The 26825-nt window shown below is 40.3% G+C and overlaps 1 protein-coding gene across 1 annotated transcript in view; it reads right to left on the reverse strand.

The window, feature by feature from the left end:
- Positions 1–26825, reverse strand: part of iqgap1 (IQ motif containing GTPase activating protein 1) — a 49436-nt gene that overhangs the window by 13485 nt on the left and 9126 nt on the right. The window contains exons 3-15 of the mRNA XM_042408908.1: positions 14594–14750; positions 12713–12790; positions 11402–11478; positions 9317–9384; positions 8672–8785; positions 7682–7860; positions 7018–7105; positions 6751–6908; positions 6581–6665; positions 5676–5839; positions 4557–4717; positions 4303–4427; positions 3267–3430 (exon numbers count right to left, since the gene is read on the reverse strand). Of these exons, the coding sequence (XP_042264842.1) occupies positions 3267–3430; positions 4303–4427; positions 4557–4717; positions 5676–5839; positions 6581–6665; positions 6751–6908; positions 7018–7105; positions 7682–7860; positions 8672–8785; positions 9317–9384; positions 11402–11478; positions 12713–12790; positions 14594–14750 (1618 nt within the window). The remainder of the gene's footprint in view (positions 1–3266; positions 3431–4302; positions 4428–4556; positions 4718–5675; positions 5840–6580; positions 6666–6750; positions 6909–7017; positions 7106–7681; positions 7861–8671; positions 8786–9316; positions 9385–11401; positions 11479–12712; positions 12791–14593; positions 14751–26825) is intronic.

Genomic DNA, 26825 nt, shown 5'->3' on the forward strand with positions numbered 1-26825 from the left:
TAGTCAGCAGAGTCTGGGCAGAACTTCCTGCTGTTTATCTAGGCACAGCCCTCAGCGCACAGTCAAAGCCAACTTCTGCCTGACTGTCTTTTTGACTAACTGTTCTAATACTGCAGAGCTAATGAGGCGACACCAAGAAGCCCGTCAAAATTGAACCGGAGGCGAAATAACAAGCTTCTTCTCCTCACTCCCCTGGACTTAAATCACCTGGAATCACCCCTCTTGGAGCTTCACTACATCTTCACGCTCTCTTCGAGTCAGTCACCTCTGATCTGTTGGGGGAATACCTCATCAAGCCTTTGAAATCCAACAGGAAGCTTCCAGTGCTATAAGCACTTCCTCTTTCTTGAGCTCATCACCTCAAATAGCCACATTCACCAAATCAACAACCACAGGATGGTGTGTGCGTGCCCGTGCCCATGCCCCTGGGCCCATCTAATGTAGTGGTCAGCTTTCTGCCCTTTTATGGAAGCAAACGACTGAGGCCTGGCTTGTTATTTCCTATGCCTGTGAAATAGGCAGGAAAATAGTTTGCTTTTTTTCCTCTCTTTTTTTTAAATATTTTTTTCTGGGTCCTGTTCTGAAAACACGACGACTTCCCACATGATATATTCAAGGATTTAGATGTAACAGATGGCTGTTGACATTTCAAACAGTGTGGGCAGTGACCGAGTATTTAGAAGTCTAACCTTGATAAGGCACTTTCTTTATCTGTATTTACATAAGCTAAAAACAAACGCAGTACAAAAATGGATACACTGAGAATTATTCTCTTCACATCCCTTGTTCTTAAAAAAAAAATCTGACTTCCAGTTTCACCAGCAGGTGTGGAGTTCCCATACAGCTTTTTGCACTGTGTTCCTGCTGTCTGACCTCACCTGCGGCTCAGTCGCCCTTCGTTTCTCCCTCGACAGGAAAACAACCCAAATATGGTGCCGTGCTGGTGACATCATATGCAAATTTGCAGCACAGACATACGAATACAAGAAGCACATTCATCAGCTTGCCTCACTCAAGTTATGATAACACAGGCAAATGAGTCAGAGAGAGCAGGCTGCTTTCGAGAAAGACTAGTGTGTTTAGATCACGTACTCCTCTGGATTCATGAGATCCACCAGTGACATCAGGGAGTGTTAAAAAGATAGGTCAAGCCTCTGAGAGCTCAAAGGGGAACTATTATGCTCATTTACAGATCTATATTTTTATTCTGGGACTCCACTAGAGTAGTTTTGCAAGATTCACATTTCAAAACTCAAACTTAAAACTCCTTATTTATCTTATACTGTTCCTTTATGCAGCCCTTCAGTTCAGCCTCTGTCTCTAACAGGCAGTTTTAGCTCCTGTCTCTTCAAGGCCCCCCTCCAAATGAGCCCACTGTGTTCTGATTGGTTAGCTTTCCAGAAGCCTGCCGAGGGGTAACTGTATCAATCGTGTTAAGTTACCGCTGATGCAAACCCGACATTTCCTGCTTTACTGTTTCATATTAAAAGCTTTTAAAATGACAAAATAACGGAAGAATTTTATTGTGAATAATTTACAGGAAATTAAACGTGTTCTTTACCAAATTAGCGGCGCTTCGTTAGCAGCGCTTAAAACCAGTCGACACAACAACGTATGGAGATATTTGGAGCTCTTTGTTCAGCGGATCAGTTAGAAATAACGCAGGGAGGAATAGTATAAGCAGAAAAAGCCACAGTGATGACGATGTGTGATGAAGAGCTGCAGACCACATTGCCCTGCTGTGTAATGTAGTCATGGCTTGGCATGACTACCCCTAATACACTGGAAAAACACCATAACGTTAGCAGAGCACAGCAGTGAACTAGCGCACTGTGTATGGAGCAGATGACCATATAAAGAAATCCGTCACGAGTTGACGTCAATTCAGGCTGAAAGTAGAAAAAAGCGTTCAGAACAGTCTGAAGCCAGGGCGTTTTTCTCCCAGTGATTAATTCTACATACGTTTACCTCATTATGTGACACTTTGGCCGCGTTTAATATGAATATCCGACATTGTAACATTATATATATATGACTGAAAATAAGTAAAAGCATAATAGGTCCCCTTTAAGAGACAGAGAGAGCGAGGAGGCTCAGACATGCATGTCCTATGCAGATGTATGACAGGAAGTGAGTGGGGGGAGGAAAGATGATCACACCATGACATCAGCAGTCTGGTCAAGTCATGTGGAGCTCAAAGGCCTGAGTCACACAGAGCCATCTGCAGCCCTACATGTGTCTGGGATCCCTTTGGCTATGACTAAATATTCACAATAATATATCTATCCAGCATTGGGGTGTTACAGATAAAGTACTGCATTTTATTTAAAACCTTTAGGTGTCACAGTATAAGTGCACCTAACAGATAGCAGCCAAAGCTGATGAGTAATGCTGAATAGTATTAACTGTAAAGAGTGTTGAGGTGACAAGGGCAAAAGTGATGAATCTGACAACCTAATGATATTTATATAAAGGAATTAAGTCATTATTTGTTGACACTTCAATACTAGGTGCTAGCTAACACCCTCTATGCTCGTTCTTTATCAGAGTATCAGAGTAACCACAACAACTTGCAACTTCAGTTCCTACTGTGACAGAAATGTGATATGATGTGTTCACAAGTTAAAATGTGAACAATACACTCGCTAGCCATTTTATTATGTACACGTGTACAATCTACTGTACAGTAATGCATTTAATCAGTTTTTTTCTTTGAATATTTTGTCCACCTCATTTACAGACACAAGGGGGGGAATATTGGCAAAATTAGCTATTAATTGTGCGCACAATTTATTATTTTGAGTGCCTAGATTAAATAATGTGCACAAAATTTTGATTCAACTGGAAAATTACTGGTGTGCATACTGTTATGTTGAGTTTTGTGTCATGATAAACCTGACATATAATAAATATATAGCTTTTATTAACAGAAATATAAAACTTTATCATATGTCCAGTCACATTTAGCCCTGACAGCTTTCACTAGCAGTCAGGATGTAACTGTAGCCAGGCCCTGTTTGCATAAAGTGACTGACTCATATTTACATAATGCTCACCTGAATACTAGATACACATAGAAAAGCAAATCACAAACGGACAAAGAGAGAACAGGATGTATACACAATAGCCTGGTTGGACTGAATTCTCATCCGAACCTCGTACTCATGTTATAACCTGAACATCTATTTTCTGAAACTATCTTTCTACAGCCGCTGTCAGAGAGACTCACTCCTCCCGTATGTCTGTGTCTGTGTGTTTTGTCTTACGTGAGCCTTCTCTCTGCGGGCCTCCAGGAGTTTATCGTGGTAATGCTGAGCCACAGACGGGTCCACATCGGTGAGCTTGGCTGACGGGTTCTGCAGCATGGCGAGGGTCTTCATGGGATCCCCTTCATCCAGGGCCTCATTGATCCGTCCAATAGCTTCGATACCTGCAAACACACGAGCAGACGTACAGATAGACCTAATTAACACTCTGTGGGTTAATGATTACACTATAATATGAAAGGACAGGAAAGAAAAAGACTATTGTAATATCATTTACACAATTTAAGATTTAATTCAACTTAAATGAAGCAGGAAAAAGTTACTTTTACATATCCTGGGTTGGTTTTATGATTAAAACCTACCTGTCAGCACATAAACTAATATCTTATTATGAGCTTTGCTGGTTTTGCTTGAGAATATTTATTGTTTGTCAGATTTTCCACATAAAATAAGGGCATAAAAAGTAAAACAAGACAAAACACATAAAGAAAAACAAACACACACATAGGAAAAAAATAAACTATATATACAGTACATAGTTCATTAGTTCAGGACACTGTCATACATAAACTACACTTCTTCATCACTTCATCAGAAAGTACAGTCAGTAGAGTTACTTGGTATCCAGACAGCGCATAAAGCGTCCCCACATTATTTAGAATATTTGTAAGTGACCTTTTGCAGCGCGTGTCTACTTTTCCACAGCCAGGCAGCGTGGGAGGGTTTTTAGCCATTGAGTAACAGTTGGTGATTCAGATTTTTTCCATTTAAGTGCAATACGATATTTTGTCTGTAGAATACAAACGCTGATCGTTTTTACCTTTTGACAATTTCGTATGATCAGGAAAGAGACTCAGGATGCAAAGACAGGGGGTAGACAGGTAATGTTAAAGAAACATCTGATATGGATTTGATGAGGATCTCATTGGGATCAAAGTCATCAGTGTGTACTGTATGCGTTACTTTTTATTGATCATTTCATTGATTATTTGGGGGGTTTGACAAGTAAATGGATGTGAATGTGTCTGTTTCTTACGTTCATGCTCTTCCTGCACAGCCATGTTGACCTGGTCGATACAGGCTTGAATGTCGTTCCATGTCAGATAGGCAGAGCCTTCCTCTCTGGCTGCTGCCTTAAGACGCATCAGCTCATCCATGTACCTGAGGAACACACGGGTTCAGCGCCACATCAACAACCTGCCTTAATCCATTCAGTAAACACATAAAACACCTCAGACAGCACAAAGACAACGTGACAACGTGACAACGTCTTCTGTTGTGTGAACTCACCTCTGTGCATATTCACCCTCCACGTTGCTAAGCCCAGTGACAGAGCTGGACAGTTGTTTCCAGAGGGCGCCTCGGTCTCCCACTTCCAACGCCTCGTTCATCAGCACCACCGATGACAGCATCTCCACGGCAACAAGCAGCTCCGGGTGGGACAGCGAACCCTGCGGGACACAGGACTCAAATTTACCTCGTATGTCAAACTGCCAATGAAGACTACCAGAGGCAGAGCAGTAAACACCGGAGGGAACAGTATGTAACAGTTGATGGCGTCTTGCTTTGCGGTTCCACGGTCAAATCAGTTCAAACATGGCAAACCTCAGAAGGAAGGGAAGTGCATCTAAAGCCACTGGTGTGTAGTTGGTGAGGTTGTTAAGGAGAGGCAGAGTGTTGAAAATGGTTGGAAATGTTATGTATGCATTACAGACCGAACTTATAATGTGTTGTTTTCCAAGAAGTAAAGTAATGTCCTTGTACGACTATCAATTAATCTGTTTAGTCTCTAAAATATATAATAAAATAGTAAATAAACAACATCTCAATTCCCCAGAGCCCAAGATGATGTCTTCAAATGACTCGTTTTGTCTGACCAACAATCCAAACTCCAAAGATATTCAATTCACAGCGTTATGAATCTGAGAAAAAGCTGCTGAATTTTACATTTAAGAAGCTGGAACCAGCAAATATTTTGAATTTTTTTGCTCAATAAATGACAATTAATTGATTCCTGTCAATAAACTAATCGAATAATGATTCCAAATCCATGTGAATGTGATGCAAAATATGTGAAAGTAAGAATTTTGTGCAGTGAACATGTACAAGTCTTATCAGTTCAACATATAAAATAAATACTTCTATTAATAGAGAGGGCTAGACTGCCATAACACACATATAGCAAAGAAAACACTGTATGAACTGTATGAACATCAGTGTGCCTCTGACTGATATGAAGGTAAGTAGATGATGAGAAAATTCTTGTTTTCAGCTCAGCTGATCCTATAATTTAGCCTCAAAAGCCACATGGTCACGTGTTTTCATGTACATAATGACGCAGCGATGCTGTGGGTTTTACTCGTATGTACTTGTGTGGTTATGTGTGCGTTTTCTTCGTGTGTATTGTACCTCCTGGCTCTGCTGCTGCAGGCTGGACAGCTCTCTCTGGTAGAGGTCTGCAGCGCTCGGGTAGACTTCAGGCAGCTGAGCGTGCGGGTTCATCAGCTCCTCGACCGTCTTCTCAGGAACAGCCGCCCTGATGGCAGCGTTGATGCGTTCCACTGCCTTCAACACTACAAACACACACACACACGTAAAATTACAGAATGACCAATAAATATAGCAGTCGATATCAGCTCATTGCAGATTCATTGGTGCGTATATGTCGTACGTTGTGCGTATAAGTACAGAAAATACCAAAGATTTGTTTTAAATCATTGTAGAATCTATCGTTTGTCCTTCAGAGAGCAGTGACAAGTTTATATTTAAGCAGTAAAACATCCTTCTCACCACATTTCTGGGTTGCATTTAGATTGTTAAAAAAAAATTAAAGGAATCTTCTAAAGAATGTGGATTAATTTTATAAGTTCTGTAAAATAAAATAAATACCAGCTCTCAAAAGTCCTGTATCTGGTTATATTCTGTACTAAAAAGGTTGTAACCTAGAAAGAAACCCACTTGCTTCTGTAACTGTGCTGCTGAAGCCTCATATTAGCTTCAGCTGAACTTTAAAAATGTAGTTTTACACAGGAAGAGGACTGTGGATTTTGTTCCACATCTCTTACAATGGAAACATGTTAGGAATGCATCTTATGATGGCCAGAACGAACAGGAGGAAATATTACTACAAGCAAAAACCTGATTCATTGCTCATAAAGAATGTGAACCTTTGCTTTAACGATAGTGAATAAAATAGTTTTATCATGAGATCAGACAGAAGAGGGGGGACGAAGACGATGGTTTTAAGAAACTGTGAGATGGATTTTGGTTGAATGTAGGGTTCATATGTGTATATATATATATATGGTTCATACTCTTCAGGTAGCCTTCTGCTATATCATTGGACACGTCCACGCCGCTCTGCAACTCGTCCTTCGTCAGGGCTTCTCCTGGAGACGTCTGATAAAGGAGGATATCAGGATGAGATTACGATGATGAGACAGAGACATTTCCACATGTTCTCAACAAAACATCCTGATCCTACCTGCTCTTTAGTCTCTCTATCAGCCTGCAGCTGTTTGAGGTACCAGGCTTTGTTCTGAGGCTGCAGGTTCTGGACGCCCATGGCCTTCAGCGCCTCGTATAGTTTATCCTCATTGCCGCCCAGCAAAGCCTGTTCAGCTGCGCTCAAAGCGTTGCTCACTGTCGGGGGGAGAAAAAAAAGGGTTAACATTCATACCATTCGTACCATTCATGTGTACTGATAAAGAAATAGTAAATACATGTCTGCGTATATGTTTGTGTAACTTGCCGTTGACTTTGTTGACATTGCCCTGGATTTCAGCCTGGGTGAGAAGTTCATCGTAGATATCTCTCTCTGCTTCGGCGTTCTCCATTTGCTGTTTGAGCAAAGCAAAGCAAAGCAGCATTAAACATGAGAACTACTTATCATTTTATTCTTCCCACAGGACACCAGAGTACAATATATTTCTTTCCAGAGGGGAGTTTTGTTTCCTTGCTCTGATTTTTTTTTTTTTGGAGAATTCTGATCATTTGTTTGCTTCACCTATTGGCAAAACTAAATTAAAATATTACAAATGTTTTTTTTTTTACTATCATGCATGACTCATAAAAGATTACACATGCCACATGTTTTTTTTCTTCTGGCAGACTTGTCAACAGAGGATGGAGTGATGTTATTACACTCTGTATCTTCCAGCCACCAGTCTTTACTGTGTGGGTTTATTTTAATTTTTGTTGCCTCAGTGGTTTATGTGGCCTCAGCATTTTACTTCAGGCTGTATAGTCAATTATTTTTTAATCAAAAGCTGGACATTGACTCCAATGAACCCTCTGTTTTTAATTATATGAGCTTCATATGGTCTTTCAAGGAAAATCTGCCCGAGGCCGCCGCTCATGTCTGGCCCCTCTGAAACCTGCACACAGCGATCACTGCACTGAACAAAACCTCGTACCCGTTTGCGTGAGTTGGCCACCTTCTCTGCCTTGGCCTGGGACAGTGTGTCGTGGTACTGGCTGGCGCATTTGTTATCCAGGTTGACCAGCATGGCGTTGGGGTTCTGCATGGCCGCCACCGTGCCCTCTGGAACGCCCTGGTCGATGGCCTCGTTGATGGCGATCACGGCTGCGTGCACTGAGGATGGAGGAGAAGACGGGTGAGCAGCTGGCTTCGTGTTCTTTCATCTGATCTTAATTATCATATCATATATTTTGTAACTTAATATTCCATCTTGAGATATGAGATATCTTGCTGAATTTGATTATTGTATCATGAAGTTTTCCTGATCGTATTCGAACGTTGTAATTGAGTGAACAGCATCTGCTTTATCATCATTTCCACATTACTAATTATTATTTTCTACAGTTTTCTTGCAGGTAAATACACACAGTATTAAACTGGATACACTTAAGCCTCTGAAATTAGTTATATATTGTCATGTTTAACATATTCCTGGTAAAATATAGGAAGAAAATGAGGAAAAAACTGTTGAAAATGTGAACTTTAATCCCAAAATCAATGCTTTAACTTTAATATATCATAAATTTTGCCATTATCTTGGAAATTTATAGAAAATGAAGTTTGTGTGTACATTTCTGTGTCACATGGGAAAAAAACTAACTACTAACTCAACAAAAAAAACCCTGAACTTTCAATTGATGTACATAAAGGTCCACTAACCTATTAGAATTTGACATATGCATAAAGGAAAATGATAAACTGGGCTTGTAGATGAGTTTGAGCTTTAAAAAAAAGTATTAACTACACTGGGAACAGCTGTTTAGATGCTAAAATTGATATAAAATCGTGTCCACACTAACATTCAGAGGGTTAAGGGCGTGTGTGTCTGTTTCATAATGAATGACAGAGAGGGAATCAACTAAATTATACAATCTGCAGCTCTCAGATCCCGCCCTCCTCCCCGTGACATCTGAGCCTCTCTTACATGCGGCTTCATCCACCGAGAGCTCATTGGCCAGGATGCCGCCAATCTTGCTGAAGGCGGGCATCTGGATTCCATACTTTTCCAGCTCACTCTTCATGTTGTTGATCTCCTCCTCTGAGAGAGAGAGAGAGAGAGAGAGAGAGAAGACAGAGAAGAAGAGGGAACAGACATGTGGATTGAGGTGAAAAAAAAAAGTGGAGAGAGGAGTGGGAGCAGAGAGGAGGGGAGGGTGGGGGGGGGGGGGGGGGGGGGGGTGGGTTAGGGAAGTGAGACACTGGAGTGGAGACAGACTGTTCCTGGCTCATGTGTGATAATCAGATTTCTGACTCAGGCTCTGGGACAGCGGGAACTCCACTGACAGGAAAAGCTCTCACAATTACTAATGACTTTCACATTTCCAGCAGCTCCTCCACACCACAGCTTGCTGAAAGAAAAAAAAAAAAAAAAAAAAAAGAAACACCGCCCCTCCGCGCTCTTTTCTCTCAGACAAATGCTACACATTTAAACTTCATGTTAACTCTGCCAAAGAGGTGACATTTGTATCGCTCTGGATTTAAGATGACATAATCGGGTTAACGAGGACAGTATGAGAAAAAAAAAAAAACAGAGAGAGACTCATGTTCGGGCTGGTGCACTTTCACTTACCAGTGAAATCTACTTTTCCATACAGGTCCTGGATCTGAGGGGCCAGGCCCAGCTTGAACAGGTACAGGCTGTAATAGAGGACAAAGAAACAATGCATAAAGAAACATGACGGAATACGCAGCTGCAGGAGTGACAAACACATGGAAAACAACTCCATGCAGGGGTTTTTTTTCGCTCTACTTTTGTCATGATTACTATAATATATTTTCAGTACAACCAAATAACCACAATGAATAAATTCAAGGGAGTAAAGAGGGTTCATACTGAGGAAATACCAAAATCCAACTATGTAATTTTAGCTAAAGAAACAGGTGTTTTAGTACTCAGTGCTTCAGTGATCTTGTGTAGCTGCTGTGTAGATGGACGATAACCCAAACAAATCAAACCGTGCTGCTTTCAAGGGTGTCAAATCATTTTAACTTTCAAAATAAGAGTCAATAACATGTTGCGTTTTTTATTGTTGAAATTGTTTGTGTCATCTCAATGTGAAGAAGAAGGGAGGAGGAGGAGGAGGAGATGTGAGATTTCAGCAGAATTTCAAAGAACAGTCAAAGAGTGAATCATGTCTTGACCTGAATCCCATCATTTATGTGAAATATGTTTTGCTTGATACGCTGTCGTATTAAAAAGGACAAGTTCACAATTTTTCAGGTGTGTCTTAAAACAACAGGCAGGTGTCCATATGAACAGTGGAAGAGGTTTTCCTCGCTGTAATCATTCCTCCTGTTCATACTGGCTGTTATAAGATCCTTCAAATGTGCTTTCAATGTAAGTGATGAAGGCCAAAATCCACAGTCCTCGTTTTCTGCAAAAATGTATTTAAAGGTTTAATAATATGAAGCTTCAGCAGTCTGAGTTAGTCATATCAAGTGGATATCTGCTACATTTACATCTTTTTAGCACCAAATTCCCCCTTTGTGTTTCCTTGTTGAGTTGCGGTGGAAGTATAGTAACAAAAAGAGGAACTTTGGCACTAAAAAGACTGTAATGATGAAAGATATCTACTTGATTTGACTAATATGGATGGCTGAAGAATCATATTATCACTGGTTAACTGTCCTTTGAATTTAGTTTTAGCTGTTTGTTGAACTTCTGCAGTGGAATCAAATATTTAGAAATTAAACTCTATTTTATCACATTCTGACATCACAACACCACCAGTTGGACCAACTGTGGTCTCTTAAATGGAGCAAGTAATGAACCCACTTCCGTGGCAGTATCGTGGTATCTGGGTGTAACTGCTCTGCGTGTTTTTTGTGAAGCACGGTCACATACAGGCACACAAACACTAACACCACCTCCGCTCTGCTCTGCTGTGTCGATTGGCTTCCTGACTCTGAAGGCCCCTGCATCCATTTTACCTGAGGTGGAATGCTCTATTAAAACAAACCGCTCCGTACCTCGTACCACTGAATGCCTTTCTACTGAAAAACTGCACTGTTCACCTCATAAAAATGTCGCAGACATGAAACATGTACAGACCACAGCTGAAAACAGCCTGAATCTTTCCGAGCGCTCTCAATCCAATGAATGAGGGACTCATGTGATTTCTAAAACAGACGTTTTAAAAAGACAACATCTGTTTGTCAACCCTAACGAGGTCTCCGCTTAATGGTTTTCTGCCTGTCGTACAAAATCAACAGAAGAAGAATAAGCAGCGGTCAGATTATTGAGAGTTTAAATGCCAGCAGATTAGCTGAAGAGTGCGACTTTATGAACGCAGGGATCAAAAAAACAGATCCAAGGACATATGAGACCAAAAACAGAAAGAGGTCAGACTGGTTTTGTGGTCAATAACTCATTAACAGAAAATACCACGGCATATTGCTTTGTAAAAATGAAAAAGCTTTTAATAAATGGGCTTGACGCCAATGTATTTAAGGGTGTGTCAAAACAAGTGACAGCTCATAGATATAGAGCAGTTGAAAGGCGTAGGCGCTAACAAAGCTAAGTGAAAGTCTAACCTCTCTCTCTTAGTGGTCAGACTGTTTAACTCAAGTCCTTCACCAGTAAAACCTCATGCTGCAGGGCCTGACGACCTCAGACACGGATAAGAAGAGACAAACAAACAAACAGAAGCAGTACCTGAGTGCATGTATACAGTAGATGCAGCGTGGCATGTTCTTTCTGTCATATATGTCTGTGGTTTCAGGGTAGAAGATCTGAAAACAGTTGAAACACAATGAGTCAGTCCGAAGCAGCAGCAGGTTTCTCCCCATCGATGATAGCATGTTAGCGTGCTGCAGCATGTGTGCAGGAGTGATTCAGGGGTATTAGAGGATTACATGCTGTAAATGTGCATTCAACCGCCCTGGCGTTGTCTCTCTGTGTGGCGCAACTGAGAGAAGCTACTGATATTTTCTGTTGAAGCTGCCAATTGGTGATATTTTGGGTTGACCCTCTTTTTCAAGCCAAACTCATGACAAGTTAAGAGTTTCCCAGAGTTTGATTATTAACAGGGTGGAAACTTTTCTGAAAAGGAAAAATACTAAAAAAGCCCACCGCTATTTTTAGAGTAAGTTGTCTTTTAAAGCACTATTTCAGTCTACAAAACATTTTCATTTCTTTTGATCCTCCCTTCAAGGCATATCGTATTTATAAAACTGATTTCTTAACTCCAGCGAGTCGCTGGCTTCAGTTAATTTCACCACAGTATGAAAAACAACTTGCGCCGACTTGACGTTAGCAGGTAATCCATCACTTTTAACATGCTGGCTGCCGTTTATAGAAAGCAATTAAGAACTCTTTTCCCCTCATTGGCTTCAAGAAAAGTCTGACATGAAAGATTTTAGAGCTTTTTAATAAAACAAATGACCAAATACATGATGTTCTTTCTAAAGGCTCCATGCTTGGTATTTGTGTGTCTTCCAGGTTTGATATTTTAAAAGAAAAGCTCGTAAAATACAGCAAAAATTTAATCAGCTGAGTCTTTAAAACAATCCTTGATCACAACTATATTAACATGTGGCAATAATTTACTGTAACTTAATCAACTTAAGCAAGTTTAAAGTCTCTGCACGTTGATTTTCATACATGAACTGGAAGGAATGAATGCCTTGAAAGTAGGAAATCAATCTCAAAGTGATGCTTCAGCGTTAAATGTTACATTAACTGTGTATAATTTCCAGTTTATGACATAAGTCATGCATATGTGATACGGCCCTTTATGGTAGGGAGACCTGTACCAAATCCATTTAGTCACTAGAATTCATGTACAAACAAACGTTGAACAAATTAATTAATACATTAAATTTAAGGACATACTTTTAAAGAAACAGAATTTCATTGCAGGTCTAGGAGGAATCTTTGGACCCTAAATAAACACTATTATCACACTATTTTAAACAGTAGTATGGAGAGGTTTGGTGTCTGTGTGTGTCAGATGGCAACGCTCACCTTTGGCAGTCCCTTCTCTGCCATGGCGTTAAGCCACTGGATGACATTGTCTGTGTGTCTGAAATGGAGACCCGTTGCCTGTAAGAGGAAAAACCCAAAAAACGTCAGGACACAATAAACATGTTGTTCACTCCAGACTCAAAGACATTAATCCAGTCTCAGTCACACAGACAACAAGAGCTGTAAACCCGAGGCCCCGTTACGCCAACTGCGTTAGCCAGGTTACATCACAAGGCAGGAAAATATACACCAACTGTGACACAAAAGAATCAGAGGAGGTTTGTAGAGCAGCCAGATAAACAGATAAAGGCAGAGAAGTGTATTGTGGACGAATGATAGCGATCTGGTTCTCAAGTTCCAATATTAACATGTTAAATCCTGCCTGCAACCTCCAGTTCTCTGGCAGAATACTTGTTGTGAAGTATTATGGAGGCAATTCTCCAAAATGACTACAAAAGGTCTACAAAATGACCTTTTGGCTTCAAAACACTTTGATAGTACAGCATCAACTCTTTAGCGCAGTGGTTCACAGCCTTTTAAAACATATTTTCTTTTTATATCCATTTAATCATCAGATTTATCACTGCTTTAGAGCATTTGATTGACACTTCCTGTTTCTGCAAAAGCTCTATTATCATCCCCAGACAGGCAGAAAGGCTGAAATAATGCTGCAGGTGGGCACGCTGTTTCATTTTAGGGTGAAAAATCAGTTTAAAAGATCTTCATCTTAACCATTTTGTGCCTTTTTATACATGATGCGCCTTTAAAATCAGCGATTCTTGTTGTATTTATTATGTCATCGAGTTTCTATTGTGATTGTATCTTGCATTTCAGAAAACCTGCTGTGACAGTTTTGGCTCCGCTATCTTGGCAAATCTTGTTTTGGCTATTTATGATTCCCAGACTGATTTTGATGCCAAGAACAACGATCAGGTGATCAGCTACACTTTGGTACATGACTCAAAACGAAAGGCTGGGTTGCTAAATATATATTTAATTTGTTGTGAATATTCCCTGGAAGATTAGATTGGATTAGTTACTTCATTTACTTTCCTACATTGGTGGTGTTTAGAACATGATTTGACACTTTTCCTGTTTAATCTCCTTAAAGGATTTTTTTCAAAGCACATTACTTCAAGTGGAAATTCATGCAGGTGTGAAGGGGTCCGATCACCAAAACACAGGATTAAACCTCTCAGTGACTGACTGGAATGATTGAGGACCAAATTATGATGAAAAATTATGTATTTTTCTATGCTACATTAACACATGAAACACATACACACGGTCCAGCATGACGCCCACTGCTACTACTATTATTATTAGTCATATTTCTATTATCTTTAATGTTGTTATTATTGTTGTTGCTGTGCTTCTCTGTGTGTCTCTCTCTCTCCTTCTTTCTCTCTCAACCCGACTGGTCAAGGCAGATGGCTGCCCATCTACAGCCTGGTTCTGCTCGAGTTATCCTCACATTAACCCCCCGGGGGGGACAACAGGCGTCATTATGTGCTGTCATCAAAAAAATGGTTTTAAAACTAAATTTTTACATAAACCAGTCTGCCATAATCCATCAACATATTTTCCTCTGATCTCAACTATAGTTAAAATAATTCATAATTTATTAGTCAGGATACTGTTGTTGATGACAGCACATAATGACATCTGTTATCCTCGGGTCAAATTTGACCCGGGAGGACAACAGGGTTAAAGGGGAGTTTTTCCTTGCCGCTGTCGCCAAGTGCTGCTCATGGGGGGAATGTTGGGTGTTTGTAAATTAAAGAGTACAGTCTAGACCCGCTCTATGTGAAAAGTGCCCTGAGATAACTTCTGATTTAGCGCTACATAAATAAAACTGACTCGACATATACATGTTTTCACCTTATAACGCGTCTGCTCACGGTCGTAGATCTTCTTGAGGGAGACGGTGTGCGGGGCGAAGAAGTTGCCCAGTTTGGCCAGATAGACGCCGTTCCTCAGCCCCTCCTCCAGCTCTGTGGTGGGAGGTAACTCCTCGTCCAGACAGGCCTCCATCCATCTGCAAGGAGAGCACAGCAGACACTCATTACATGTCACAGAAAACACAAAGAGGAAACACACATTCATAGTTAAATATAGAGCTTAGTTTCCCTACAGGGATAATTACTGTTCATGAAACTTCTAACATTTAATTTTTTACAAAGCCACAAGTCAATCAAGTTAGTACCTCAAAAGGATTTATTTGAAAAGGGTTTTCCTAGCACTCAGAAATAGAAAGCAGTGTTCAATGAAGTGTCTGATACTAACTGATGAAAGATAAATGCTCATTTTTAAACTGGCGAACACTCAAGCACACGAGCGTCGTGTGTCATGAAGTGTTCTGGATAAGTTAAAGCTGTGTGAAACTGAAACTGAAAGTACTGTTTTGATTCTGTTACAATTTCAGTTGCATGTGGCGCGAAGGGTAAAGATGCTGAGTTGTGCTCAGCTCTACAGTACCCTGTAAGAAGCATTTCACTTGATCAAGTCAACTGATTATTGATTGTTGCAAGTCTCCCTTTGACCAAACAGTAACTAGATGGGATTTGACTCAGAGAAGAGGACAAAAACGAGTCTGTAGTATCTCCAAAGCAATTCTTATGGTCATTTGAATCCTGATTCCTCTTGTTATACGCAGACTTTTCATCTCGCATCACCAACAGCTCAAAATGTCCACTTGTCCAACACCAGTTCATGACAGGACACCTTTAAAAACTAATGAATGAATTCCTGTCAGTCTCAGCTGTACCTTCAGATGAATGATACAATGCTAAACATGAAAATGCACATATTAACACTGTTATATAATCTGCTGAGGCTGACAAACAACACATCAGACTCACAAAATGAGATTTAGACTGAAGAAAGTCTAAAACCAGGTCTGACAAAGCAGAGCTGAGACTGGTCACCATTTAGATGTAAACATTGACCAGTGATTTGGCATGGAGCTTCTGGTGCAACCATCCAACCAAATGTATTTATTGATTTTTTGCTCCACTAGTGACGAGGATCTGAGAACAACAACGTTGTCTCTCCATTTTCATTCCATAGCAACAATTTTCTTTTCTGATTTCTCAGTAAAGAGCATTACAACCACAGACAGGGAAAGTTAGGGTGGTTATAGACTTATTGGACTGTCAGTGGTAACATCCTTCACAAGCAATGATTAACTGAGTTGATCTAAGTTGATTAGTCGATCAACAGAAAAGTCATTGGAAACTAGTTTATTAATCGATTAATTGTTCATTTTAACATTCTCTTGTTCCAGCACCTCATACCTGAGGATTTGTGGTTTTTCTTTGTCATATATGACGGCAAACTGAATATCTTTATGTTTTGAATTGTTGGTTGGACTAAACAAGCTAATTGAAGGCATCTCTATGGGCTCTTGGCAATTTTAAATGTCATTTTTTCACCAATTATTAACAATACATTGAGGAAACAATTATTAGATAAATCCATAATGAAAAATAATCTTTAGTTGACACCAAAGAGATGATGTTCTAAAGTCAAAATACCATAGGAATTCAAAATGGTGCAAAGATAGATGAAGGAAAGTAACCCAGTTTAACATCAATATTAAGATTGCTCACATTCCAGTTGATCAACTGACTGATTGATCTGCAATCGTAGTAACTAAGGACCTTCAGGGATTATAACGCTTAACAAGATTTGAGATTAAACCGGTGTTATGTCACTGCGTTCACCGTCACAGTGAAAAGGATGTAACTAGTGTACAATATGTGGAAATAAAGTAAACACAGAACTAGATCTCAGATGTTAGTATCACCTTCATCTTTTCTATTTTAAAACTTGTTGAGGCTGAAAACTTTTCAGCTCCAAGACAACAAAACACCTAACCTTGCCCGCGGTAACCTCTCGAGTTCCCGGCATTCCTCATGCGTGACATTTCATTTCTTTTAGGTCATATTGTGGAGTCACATTCCTGCTGTGTGCCCGTGTCAGCCCTGGGCCACGAAGGAGACATGCTGTGCTCTTATACTGGGACGGACCTGGTGGGACTGGATTCCACCATCGCATGTCATCACCACCCAGTAACTACGGACAAAGCCAGTCCACTTATATCACTAAAATTAAGTTATTTCTTTTAAGTTAAACTACTTTAATTGTACCTTTCTCACCTACTTTCACTACAATTACCGTTTCCTAGAAGGGTTTTAAAAGAAACAACCCTGGTGGCATAAAAACTGCTACGTAGTTAGACAATTAGTTCCCAAACCTGTCATTTGTCTATAATTGCAGTTGCTCCCCCAACTCATAACCAACTCTGACTTGTAGCTGCGTTGCATTTAGGTCTATTTTCTGCTACTGTCTGTGTACAAATTACCACCTTCTATGGTGAATTTCTCCCTGAGGGACTTAAAAACTTGAAGTTTCATATCGTGGAAACTTGTTTGCTTTCAGACTCCACTTTAGCTGCACTGCAAAGTCAGAATTTTCAGATGATATCAAGGTTATTTCCAGTTACATTCACTGAACAACACAGATTTGGACACTTAGGTCAGGGGTCACTGCAAAAAAAAGAGTTTTCCTGAAAATCCACAGTCGTCCGTCTGTGCAAAAATGTGTTTAAAAGTTTATCTGAAACTAATATGAAGCTTCACAAACACTGTCCGATGGAAATTGATGCTAAAAAGACTGTAAATGTTGCAGATATCCACTTGATATGACCTCATATAAGCTTCACATCAACTTTTAAATGCGTTTTTGGACAAAATGACCCCCATCACTTACACTGAAACCACATCTGAAGGCAACCTTTTAACAGCCAGTACGAACAGGAGGGACGATTACAGCGAGAAAAACCTCTTTCACTGCTCATATGGACACCTGGCTGTTTGTTTTAAGACACACTTGAAAAATTGCGAACGTGAATGTGAGATTTTAGTTCTGAGGAAAGATCAGAAACGCTTCCCCAGGTCGAAGCAACACCGATTAACAAACATCTTCCCACTAATGTCTGCTCTGCTTTATTAAAAAGGCCTTAAAATATCAACTCTGATTACGAAAACCTTGACTTTATCATCGGCTGTGAGGAATTTGGCAGGCAGAGTGACGTCAACATGGCCGGTGAAAAAGGCAAACAGTCTCTCTCTCTCTCTTTTCTTTTCATCTGCTAAGCAAACACTCCCACTCTTCTGTAACTGAAGTCTTTGTCAAGTAACAAGGTTAACTATATCCTGAGTGAGATTAAAAGATTCCTTTCCTCCTACAGACAGACCCCTCCTCTACACACACACACACACACACACACACACACACATTGCTGGAGCTGTGTGTATGTTCGCTCACTATATTCAATCAAATTTAAAGTCATAGTCCTGAAGTTTACCACTTTAAGGGTTTTTCCTTTTTTCCCCCATTGCTTGTGAGAACGTTTGGCCCTGATAAGAAGATGTGAAAATCTCACACACAAACACCCACACTCTGCTGTTCACAGGCCAGCGCACCACCAGCTGAAACAACTCCCCTCTCAGGACGTCGTGACATGGGGTCTCCAGACAGGCTCGCTATTGAGGCCGAGGTGGCCGACCTGCGGCGCAGGGCCTGGGCTTGCCAGCCAGGAACAAGCCCCTCCTTTCACTCCGCGCTAGAGCAGTGAAAGGCTCCATAAAGACGGCTAACTAATGGCTCTTTTATCAGGGCTACACACCCTTTCCAGCCTCGCACAAACACAAACACACCCTCCACTTAACCAAGTAAGTGCAGCAGCTATGAATGAGATTTAATAATGTCGACAGCTGGATTCCAGAAACAGCGGGAAGCAGCCAAAAGAAATATCAAGCTGTGATGACATTGAAGGGCATGTCACAATTAAAATAAAAAATAGCCACAAATATGCATTGTCTTGAATTCTCCAGAGTTAATCTAGATAAATAACAAGTCAGATGACAGATATGAGAGTGCAAACCCTAACCATAACCCTAACCATAACCCTAATCCTTTGGGACAAGTTGAAGGCTAATGCTGCGTTCATGTCATACTGTACAGATATTAGCAGGTAAGTGGGGTAAAAAAAAGCCTCCCAGTTGTGATTGCAAGGTGGAGATATCGGGAGTTTGTGCCAGTTTTGATAACCACTGATAAACCAGTAGCAAAATATCTGCAAACCTCCAAATAAAATCCAATGTTTACAAGAATACAATGGATAACGCCAACTAAAAAGCAGCTAAACACTGTTTGTATCTGACACTGTGGGCTGTTATTCAGAAATGTCAGACTTCAGCAGGATTTTAGTCAGATTTATTGTATAATATCTGTTTGTGATCTGGGATACAGAAGCTTCTTGGTTCTGAGGTCAAACCAGTGGCTAAATAACAGATATCAAACAGCGCTACAGTTCAGGAAAACTCGGAAAGACGAGGAATCATTATCTCATCCTTCCCCCCCAGATTAAGCGTGCCGGCAGGAAGCTGAAGTCAGTGGCGAGTTCAGAGGTCAGTCTCATAGGAAGAAACCCGCTAATGACCGCTGTCTCTCCAGGAAGACACACACACACACACAGACAGACACCTGGCCAGCCGTCCCGTCTCCGGCAGCTATCCGAGTACATCCTCCTGCAGCACGTCGTCGCAGGGAGTCACTTATTAATGTTTAGTCCATAAAACCTTTGACTTCACCGACTTTACTTTCCCTTCCCGCGGTTTCACTCTGAGCCATATTCACTACCGCAGTTAATGTTTAATAACAGATAATATAGAGCGTATACTGACAGACCACAGACTTTGTTATTGTAATACTGAGGAGGTATTGTTCTCGTGGCCCTTTCAGGGAGCCGCCCGATAGGTTTCATTGCCTCATTGTTTAGAACAGTCGGATCAGGACTCTAAACAGTGACGGTGGAATACAGTGTGTGTAATGTGCCGCTATCTGGTGTGTCTTACATCATATCATCCAACGACTAATGGAAAAAGACCATTTTAATATAATCAGTAGAGCTGACGACTAATATTATTATTCATTATCTATCAATCTGCCAATTATTTTCTCGATTAATCATTTGTAGTCGATGTGAATTGTCGGAAAATAGTGAAAAATGTCATACTAATTATATCATATATATAGTTTAAAATTTCCCACAGCTAAAGGAGATGTATTAAAACGTCTTGTTATTTCTGACCAACAGAACAAAACCCAAAGATATTCAGTTTACTGTCATATATGACAAAGAAAAGCATCAAATCTTCACATTTGAGAAGCTTGAACCAGAGAATATTTGGCGTTTTTGCTTGAAAATTGAAATTAAATCAATAAAATCGACTAATTGTTGAAGCTCTAATGATCAGTCTGAGCTGAATAAAAAAGGATTTGGTGATTTCACATGAAAAGATCTTCAGGCATCAAAAATGTGACTTCATTTAGCTGTTTCAGCAGCATTTAAATGACTAAATGACACTAAGAAGCAGGTCCTAGCTAATGAAGCATACTACGAGTATTATATGGTCTCTGAAATGACAATATATAACCTGGAATAAAAAAAAACGCTCTCACTTTACAACCACATTAAGGAGCCTGGACGTCTTTTGATCTGCTAATGACTAAATATTTGTTTACTGAGAAGCAGATGAGATGCTCTGAATATGGAGATTTCAAGTCAACATGATAGTTAGATGATCAAGTGCAGCATAACCGGAATTTCACGCCTTAGATTTTTTGCTCAGTCACGCAATTTATTTTGGCTTCAACACACACAGTTTGAGGTGAGTTTACCTGCATGACAGAGACAACATGGAATAAAGCAGATGCAAAGATGCAAGGTACAAAGCAGAGTAGATAGACGTTGCTTTATACGAACTTCCTGCTAGCACAACGGAGACGAGCTACAGGAAAGGTTGCCTTAAACTTATTGGGAGTACCTATTGTTATTTATAGGTTACAAATTGGTCTAAATGTACATTTATAGCTTCATGTCTTAGTCGAAGGCAGGCAAAGCATGAACCCCACCCACTGTTTTAGCCTTAGCTGGGGGGGAAACCCCCGGTGCACATGTAAACACAGTCGTTAATGCAAGAAATAACAGGAAAACAGACATTACAAGGCCAAACTTTTTGGCTAAATTTGGAAAACAGAGGCAGTGAAGAGTGATGGACACGGATATGAACAAGAGGCCGGTACGTGTCAGCTACACTCTGATCTGGTTTGTCCCTTGTTTTATAAATGCTTTTCTGCATCCGTGTGTTTCTGAGAAGAAAAAGAGAAGGAAGTGCTGTATGTTTACAGAATAGCTGCAAAGGCAAATCATGTGTGGTGAGTCTTATCTGGATACACACAATGTCAAGGTAGATACTACACACACACACACACACACACACACACACACACACACACACACACACACACACAGCTGCTGCTTTCTGTGTGTTGCAAACCGCCCACCTCTTCCACTGTGATGCTGAACAGGAGTCTGATTAAAAGACTGAGTTTAAAGAAAAGTTCGTGTGTCTGTGTTCAACCGGGAAGAACGGCTCTGAAATAATGGGAATCAACAACAATCCAAGCGGGAATTCACCATCTCAGTCTAAAGCAGCGATTCGTGAAGGACAAATCACAAAAGGGGAGGGATGGAGGAAACGAGGAGAAAGATGACAGGAGGGAACACACACACACACACACACACACACACACACACACACACACACAGACACACACACACACACATACAAAAAAAAAAAGATGAGTGAGAGCCAAGTTGTCCATTACATGCTTTGCTGCAACACTGGAATCTGTGCACCAACTGACCTCGTCCTCTCGCCGCTCTGAGAGCAGCTGGACTGACACTGTATCGTGTGTGTGTGTGTGTGTGTGTGTGTGTGTAGGTGTGTGTGTGTAGAGGGGAATAATCAGCCATGTTTCACAGGACCTGAGCTGCATACTGCAACTAATTTCATATGTAGGTCATGACCCTGAGTTCATGGTCTTCATGTATGAAAGCTCGTGAGAAAAACTACACACATCATTTAATATTACATCTGTCAGTCTTTGATCATGAAAACATTCTGATATCTTATTGTTTTTTACTTAAGAATTACTTAAGAGTGTTTAAAGGCGCCTTTAGACTGTGTGACAACAATGAACGGACGGTACGATATCAGTTTGAGGCTTTGAGATCGGTTTATCGTAGCGCTACGATGGAAATAGAAAAAGTAAATGAAAGCAGAGAAGCGTCAACTCCATCCTTTTGGTTTCTGTGTGAGTGTGTAATAAGGAGAACGAGAGGCTGCACTTATGAAATGTCACGCCGGCCGGCCAGCGTATTATGTGTCATTCGTGTCGTATTGTTGACGTGGGTCGTCATAGCAACGGCCACGTTGTGATAAGTCGGTCTTTATTTTTTTTGCTTCAGACCGTCTTTGGGCTCCAAAACTCCAAATCTGTCGTCGGTGGATGAATCTCAGTGAGATCTATGACGTTGTTTTGGATTCACAATCAAAGATTTCACCATGTTTCTCTCACGACTGTCAACGTTCGTCTCAGACAGCCCTTTATTCAGTGATTCCCAACCTGAGGGTCAGGACCCATCAGGGGGTCGACAGATAAATCTGAGAGGCGCTGAGCTGATTAGCAGGAAGAATTTTCCTCTGATTGTTGCCTTTTTCTTATGAATTACTTGACAATTTTTGCACTTTCAGCTGCATTTCATGAATGTAAGATGCTCACATAAATTATATTATTACTTATTTCAGACCTGTACTATAAAACTATTCAGATAACACAAGGGGAAAAAAACTCACTCATTCACATATGCAAACTGTGACGTCATGGAACATGCTTTGTTTAAAGGGATCACAAGCAAATAAAGGTTGGAGACCACTGCTTTAAGCCATTTATCAAGTAAAAAATCCAAACATTCACAGACCCCAGTATGAGAAACATACAGAATATACATAATTAAAAAAATAGTCACCTGACAAGCTCATTTATCTAAAAAAATATGTATGTAAAAGTGTAATACATCACTTTTTTTTAGTTTTGACTGCTCTAGCTCTCATCAGGTTCAGTTATAAAAAGCTTTTGCTTTAATAGAAGTGCAGCGCTATAAATGGTTGTGACCTTTGACCCGCTGTGATGCTGGAAGCCTCCTTCTGAGGACCCAGCAGGTCACATCTGACCTCCGGCGTTTCAGTGATTTCTGTCCCCAGTTGAGGTCATCAGAGTGCAAATACCAGCTGAGAGCTGATGTACAAAGCTGTAATAACAGAAACCAAGCAGGCCTGAGAGAGTCCGAGTCAGGTAGGCCTGCTGATCAGCTGGAGGGGGAAGGGGGGCTGGGGAGGGGGAGGGGGGGTCACAGTCAGTCAGACGAAACTGCTGTCTCAGCTCACTTCCCTAACACTGACAGGTTTCATCACCGTGGAGGATTCAAAGACTTTTCCTGAGCTGTGACAGATATCCAAACCGGAACAGTAAGTTGCAGTCTCAGGTTTCGCAGGTGAGAGGCTGCGGAGGAGGGGCAGGACCTTTACGGAGCACTGATCCCCTTTTCATGCCTTCGTTCTCTTCTGTGAAGGCTGTGTGACTCTTGCCTGCTTTCTGGGAGGCCTCAGTGTCAAAACAAGCAGAACAACGTGTACAAAAAAAAAAAACACGAAATACGGAGCTAAGATGATTTTCAAAAGACACGTTCACAGAAAAATACTGCTGATTAACAGACAGTCTGCAAGATTCTACTTCTTCTATTCTTATGACGCTTAAGCATTTATGACTAAGTTGTTTGATCAGCGTGGTCGGCTCTGAGGAACATGATACTGGTCTACTTATTCAACACTTTGATCCAGAGTGAAATTTCTTTAAAAATATTGAATAGTTTCCCATTAAATTTGGTACAGACATGAATGATCCCCTGATTAATCATCTAGCGCCACCAAACTGCTCAAAATATCCATTAATCTGCCACCAGATACTTTTAAAACTATCTTACTGAGCAGCGCTTAATGCTAACATGCTAGCAAGCTAAAAGCTAGCATGTGGATATGCTAACATTAGCACTAAGGTCAAAGCACAGCTAAACTAAAAAACAAAAAAACACTATACAACTGAGCCTGACTTGCTTAAGTTTTGTCTATAAAATGTCAGAAAATGGAGAAAAAAGGCCCGTAACAGTCAAAAATCCAAATATATTCTGTTTACTATCATGTAGGACAAATAAAAAATTAAAATCCTCACATTTGAAGCTTAAAACGATTAAACGATTGAACAAAAACGATGAAGCTTATTTGATTATATGCAAATCAGTTGCAGATTAACTTGTTATTTTTCGAATTTCTTTACACCGCATACTTCCTTTATGTACTCTTTGTATCTGTCGCCCGTATTTCTGTGATTGCCGTGGCATTTACAACATTTCCAGGATATAATAAAGTTCATGTTATTTCCGTAGAGACAGTCTGAGTTTCTGTAGGCGGTGCTCTTCTTTTTCTTTTTCTGTTAAGTCATGTTAGACGTTACCGCAGGCTCCGACTGTCCCACTTTTCTTCTGCTCATTTACAAAATACCATTTTAAACACATTTAGAAACAGGATGGAAACAGGAACCAGTGATTTTTTGTCATTTTTGCTTAAAAATAAGTGATGATCATCAAAATTATCTCTTCCTATATCAAAATAAAGTATAAAAAACCTCTTAAACCTTGTTTACAAGGAGCCAGTAGGTCAAAGCAGCGTTAAAGATCAGTCACCTGAGGACAGATCGTATCACTATGAGAAGCTTTAAAAGACTCTTGTTCCATTGTTCTACTCCAAAACAACACAATGTCAGGCCCCTGACATTATGTAACGTGCATTGCAGCAGCAGCTATTCACAAGAGTCTTTGGAAACTGTTTGAAAACAGGAAATTACAGGCAAATAGCCAAATCTTTAGGAGGAACTGGGCCGGTCTTTGCTGTGAAGACAAAGAGTGAGAAGATGGAGCTTCTGTAAAAAAAAAAAAAAAAAACAACCTTCAACTGATGTGGCAACATGTTGGGGTTGATGTGGGTTGTTTCTCACCATACAAAAAAAAAAAAAAAACCTGCTGTAATCCAATTTTCGTTAGAAGAACCGTCTGAATGTAGTTAACGACGTTTCTCCAAGTGCTCTACAAACTTCTCGAGACGTCTGTTTATTTTTGTGGGTGTCTGATTACGAGCAGGAAAGCGAGGAAGGAAGAGGGTAATGTAACGCGGCGCTGATATGACGACACTCCACTCTGCCTCGGGATGGATTAAAGATAAATCAGAGCTTATCTTTCTGTTTATTGTGACGGATTATCTCTGTCTTTTCATACAAACAGTGTCTTTTGAGGGAAGATTAAAAAAAAAAGATGGAGATGTTGCACAATCCAGCTTTCGTCTTCCATACTTGTGGAAAGTTGTGACATAAGTAGTGTGTAGAAACTTTAGTTATCATGTCACAATTTAATAAAACGGAGATAAGAAAGTCTTTGCTCTTCAGTTTTTTTGACTCCACAGAATGATCTTCTGAAGATGAGATAAATTAAACTTATGAAGAGCGGACTTGTTTTCGCCTCAGGATGGATTTAAGTGAACCTTGAAGCTGAAACTCTTCACTTATAGATAAGATGAAACAGCATTATCTGAACAAGTCAGTCAGAATCAGTGTGATGCTACAACGGGAGCTAAAAAATGATTAAGCACTACACCAGTGCAAATATCACACAATATAGCAGGACATGGAGTGTATTACAGCCGTTACAGCCTGGTTTCATAACTGTTAATCATGCAAAAATATTCCAGTAGAGCCCCAGAATAAATATATAAACATAAGAATGTGCATCTTTAACATCTTTCACTGCATTTTGGATTTAAAAAACACAACCCGAAGAAGTGAATCCAATTTAAAAAATTCAAAAAGATTCCCACCCTCAGATCACAGACAAAGCTGGAGCAACCTCAACCATCAACTGTCAGTGATGCAACCCGATAACCGCACCACTCTGCTATGTGCACTATTCGTCCCAACAGCAACAATCTCTGCTCAGGGTGAATTCTGTTAATTCCTCAGTGTCACTTATTTCAACCTACAGCGTGAAAAACCTCTTTAAAAAAAAGTGGGTTTTCTATTAAAAACAGCCGTTTATCATCACGTTCACTTAAAAACAAAATGTATTTCACTCAAGAGTTTGTGTTTCGCCTCGGGCCGACCTGACTGCTGCCTGACGCACAGACAAACACGTTACTGTGACCTCATCAGATGGGATCGTCTGTTACAGCAGAGCAAGCAAGAAAGAAAACAACAACTCATCATCTACAAGAACAGACTCAACAAAAAAAACACCGACGTGCTGTCAATCAGCCGGTGACGGTGAGGAGGAAACCCTGCCAACCACAGGTAAACTCTGCTGTCGTCACCATGGCAACACTCACGGACTGTAGTGTATTATAATTAAAATCTGCCATTTAAAGCACTGTTGTGGTTACATTCAGCCAAGTTAAATTAAGATGCAGCGTTTTCTCAGTTTTGTCACATCACTGAAGAGTATTTCAGACATTTATACAGGTTTATAAATGACATGTGAAGGTGGCAAACTGGTCGGTCGAGAGAATGAATGACGTCAGAGTGAAACGGCGTCATACTGGGAGGAGCGGGACGGGGAAGTGAAGGAAATCTATGCAGCGTGTTTTGTTTAACTTCACCCAATAAACATAAAGTTGTCGCTGCACTAAAAACCTTTTTGATTATGATCATAATCCCCTTTTCTGAAATAAACCATTAATCGAGTCAATCAAAGTGTTGTTTTTTTTCTAAACACAATCTTATCGACACAAACAGAAACTGGAGTGTTTGTTTTATCTTCGTGTGCAGCTGTAAAACTATTTAGTCAAAGTAAAGCATCTCTGGCACACAGGAAGCAACGAGGACACGAGACGCGACAGACTGAGCAGGTCTGAGGTTGAAAACCGGAAGAAAACTGACGAGGAGTCATCAGTTATTGATCTGAGTCTGTGCTGTGAACTTTAAATAAGGGGAAAAAGTCAGAAATCAATGTAAACACTGTACATATAGTTACTGTTAAAGTTTGAATTCAAATAAAGGCGACGTCTACGTCATGAGAAATAATCTGCAGTAGTCGGTTTAC

This window comes from Thunnus maccoyii, chromosome 1 (genome assembly GCF_910596095.1).
Source record: "Thunnus maccoyii chromosome 1, fThuMac1.1, whole genome shotgun sequence".
In the NCBI taxonomy this organism is placed as follows: Eukaryota; Metazoa; Chordata; class Actinopteri; order Scombriformes; family Scombridae; genus Thunnus; species Thunnus maccoyii.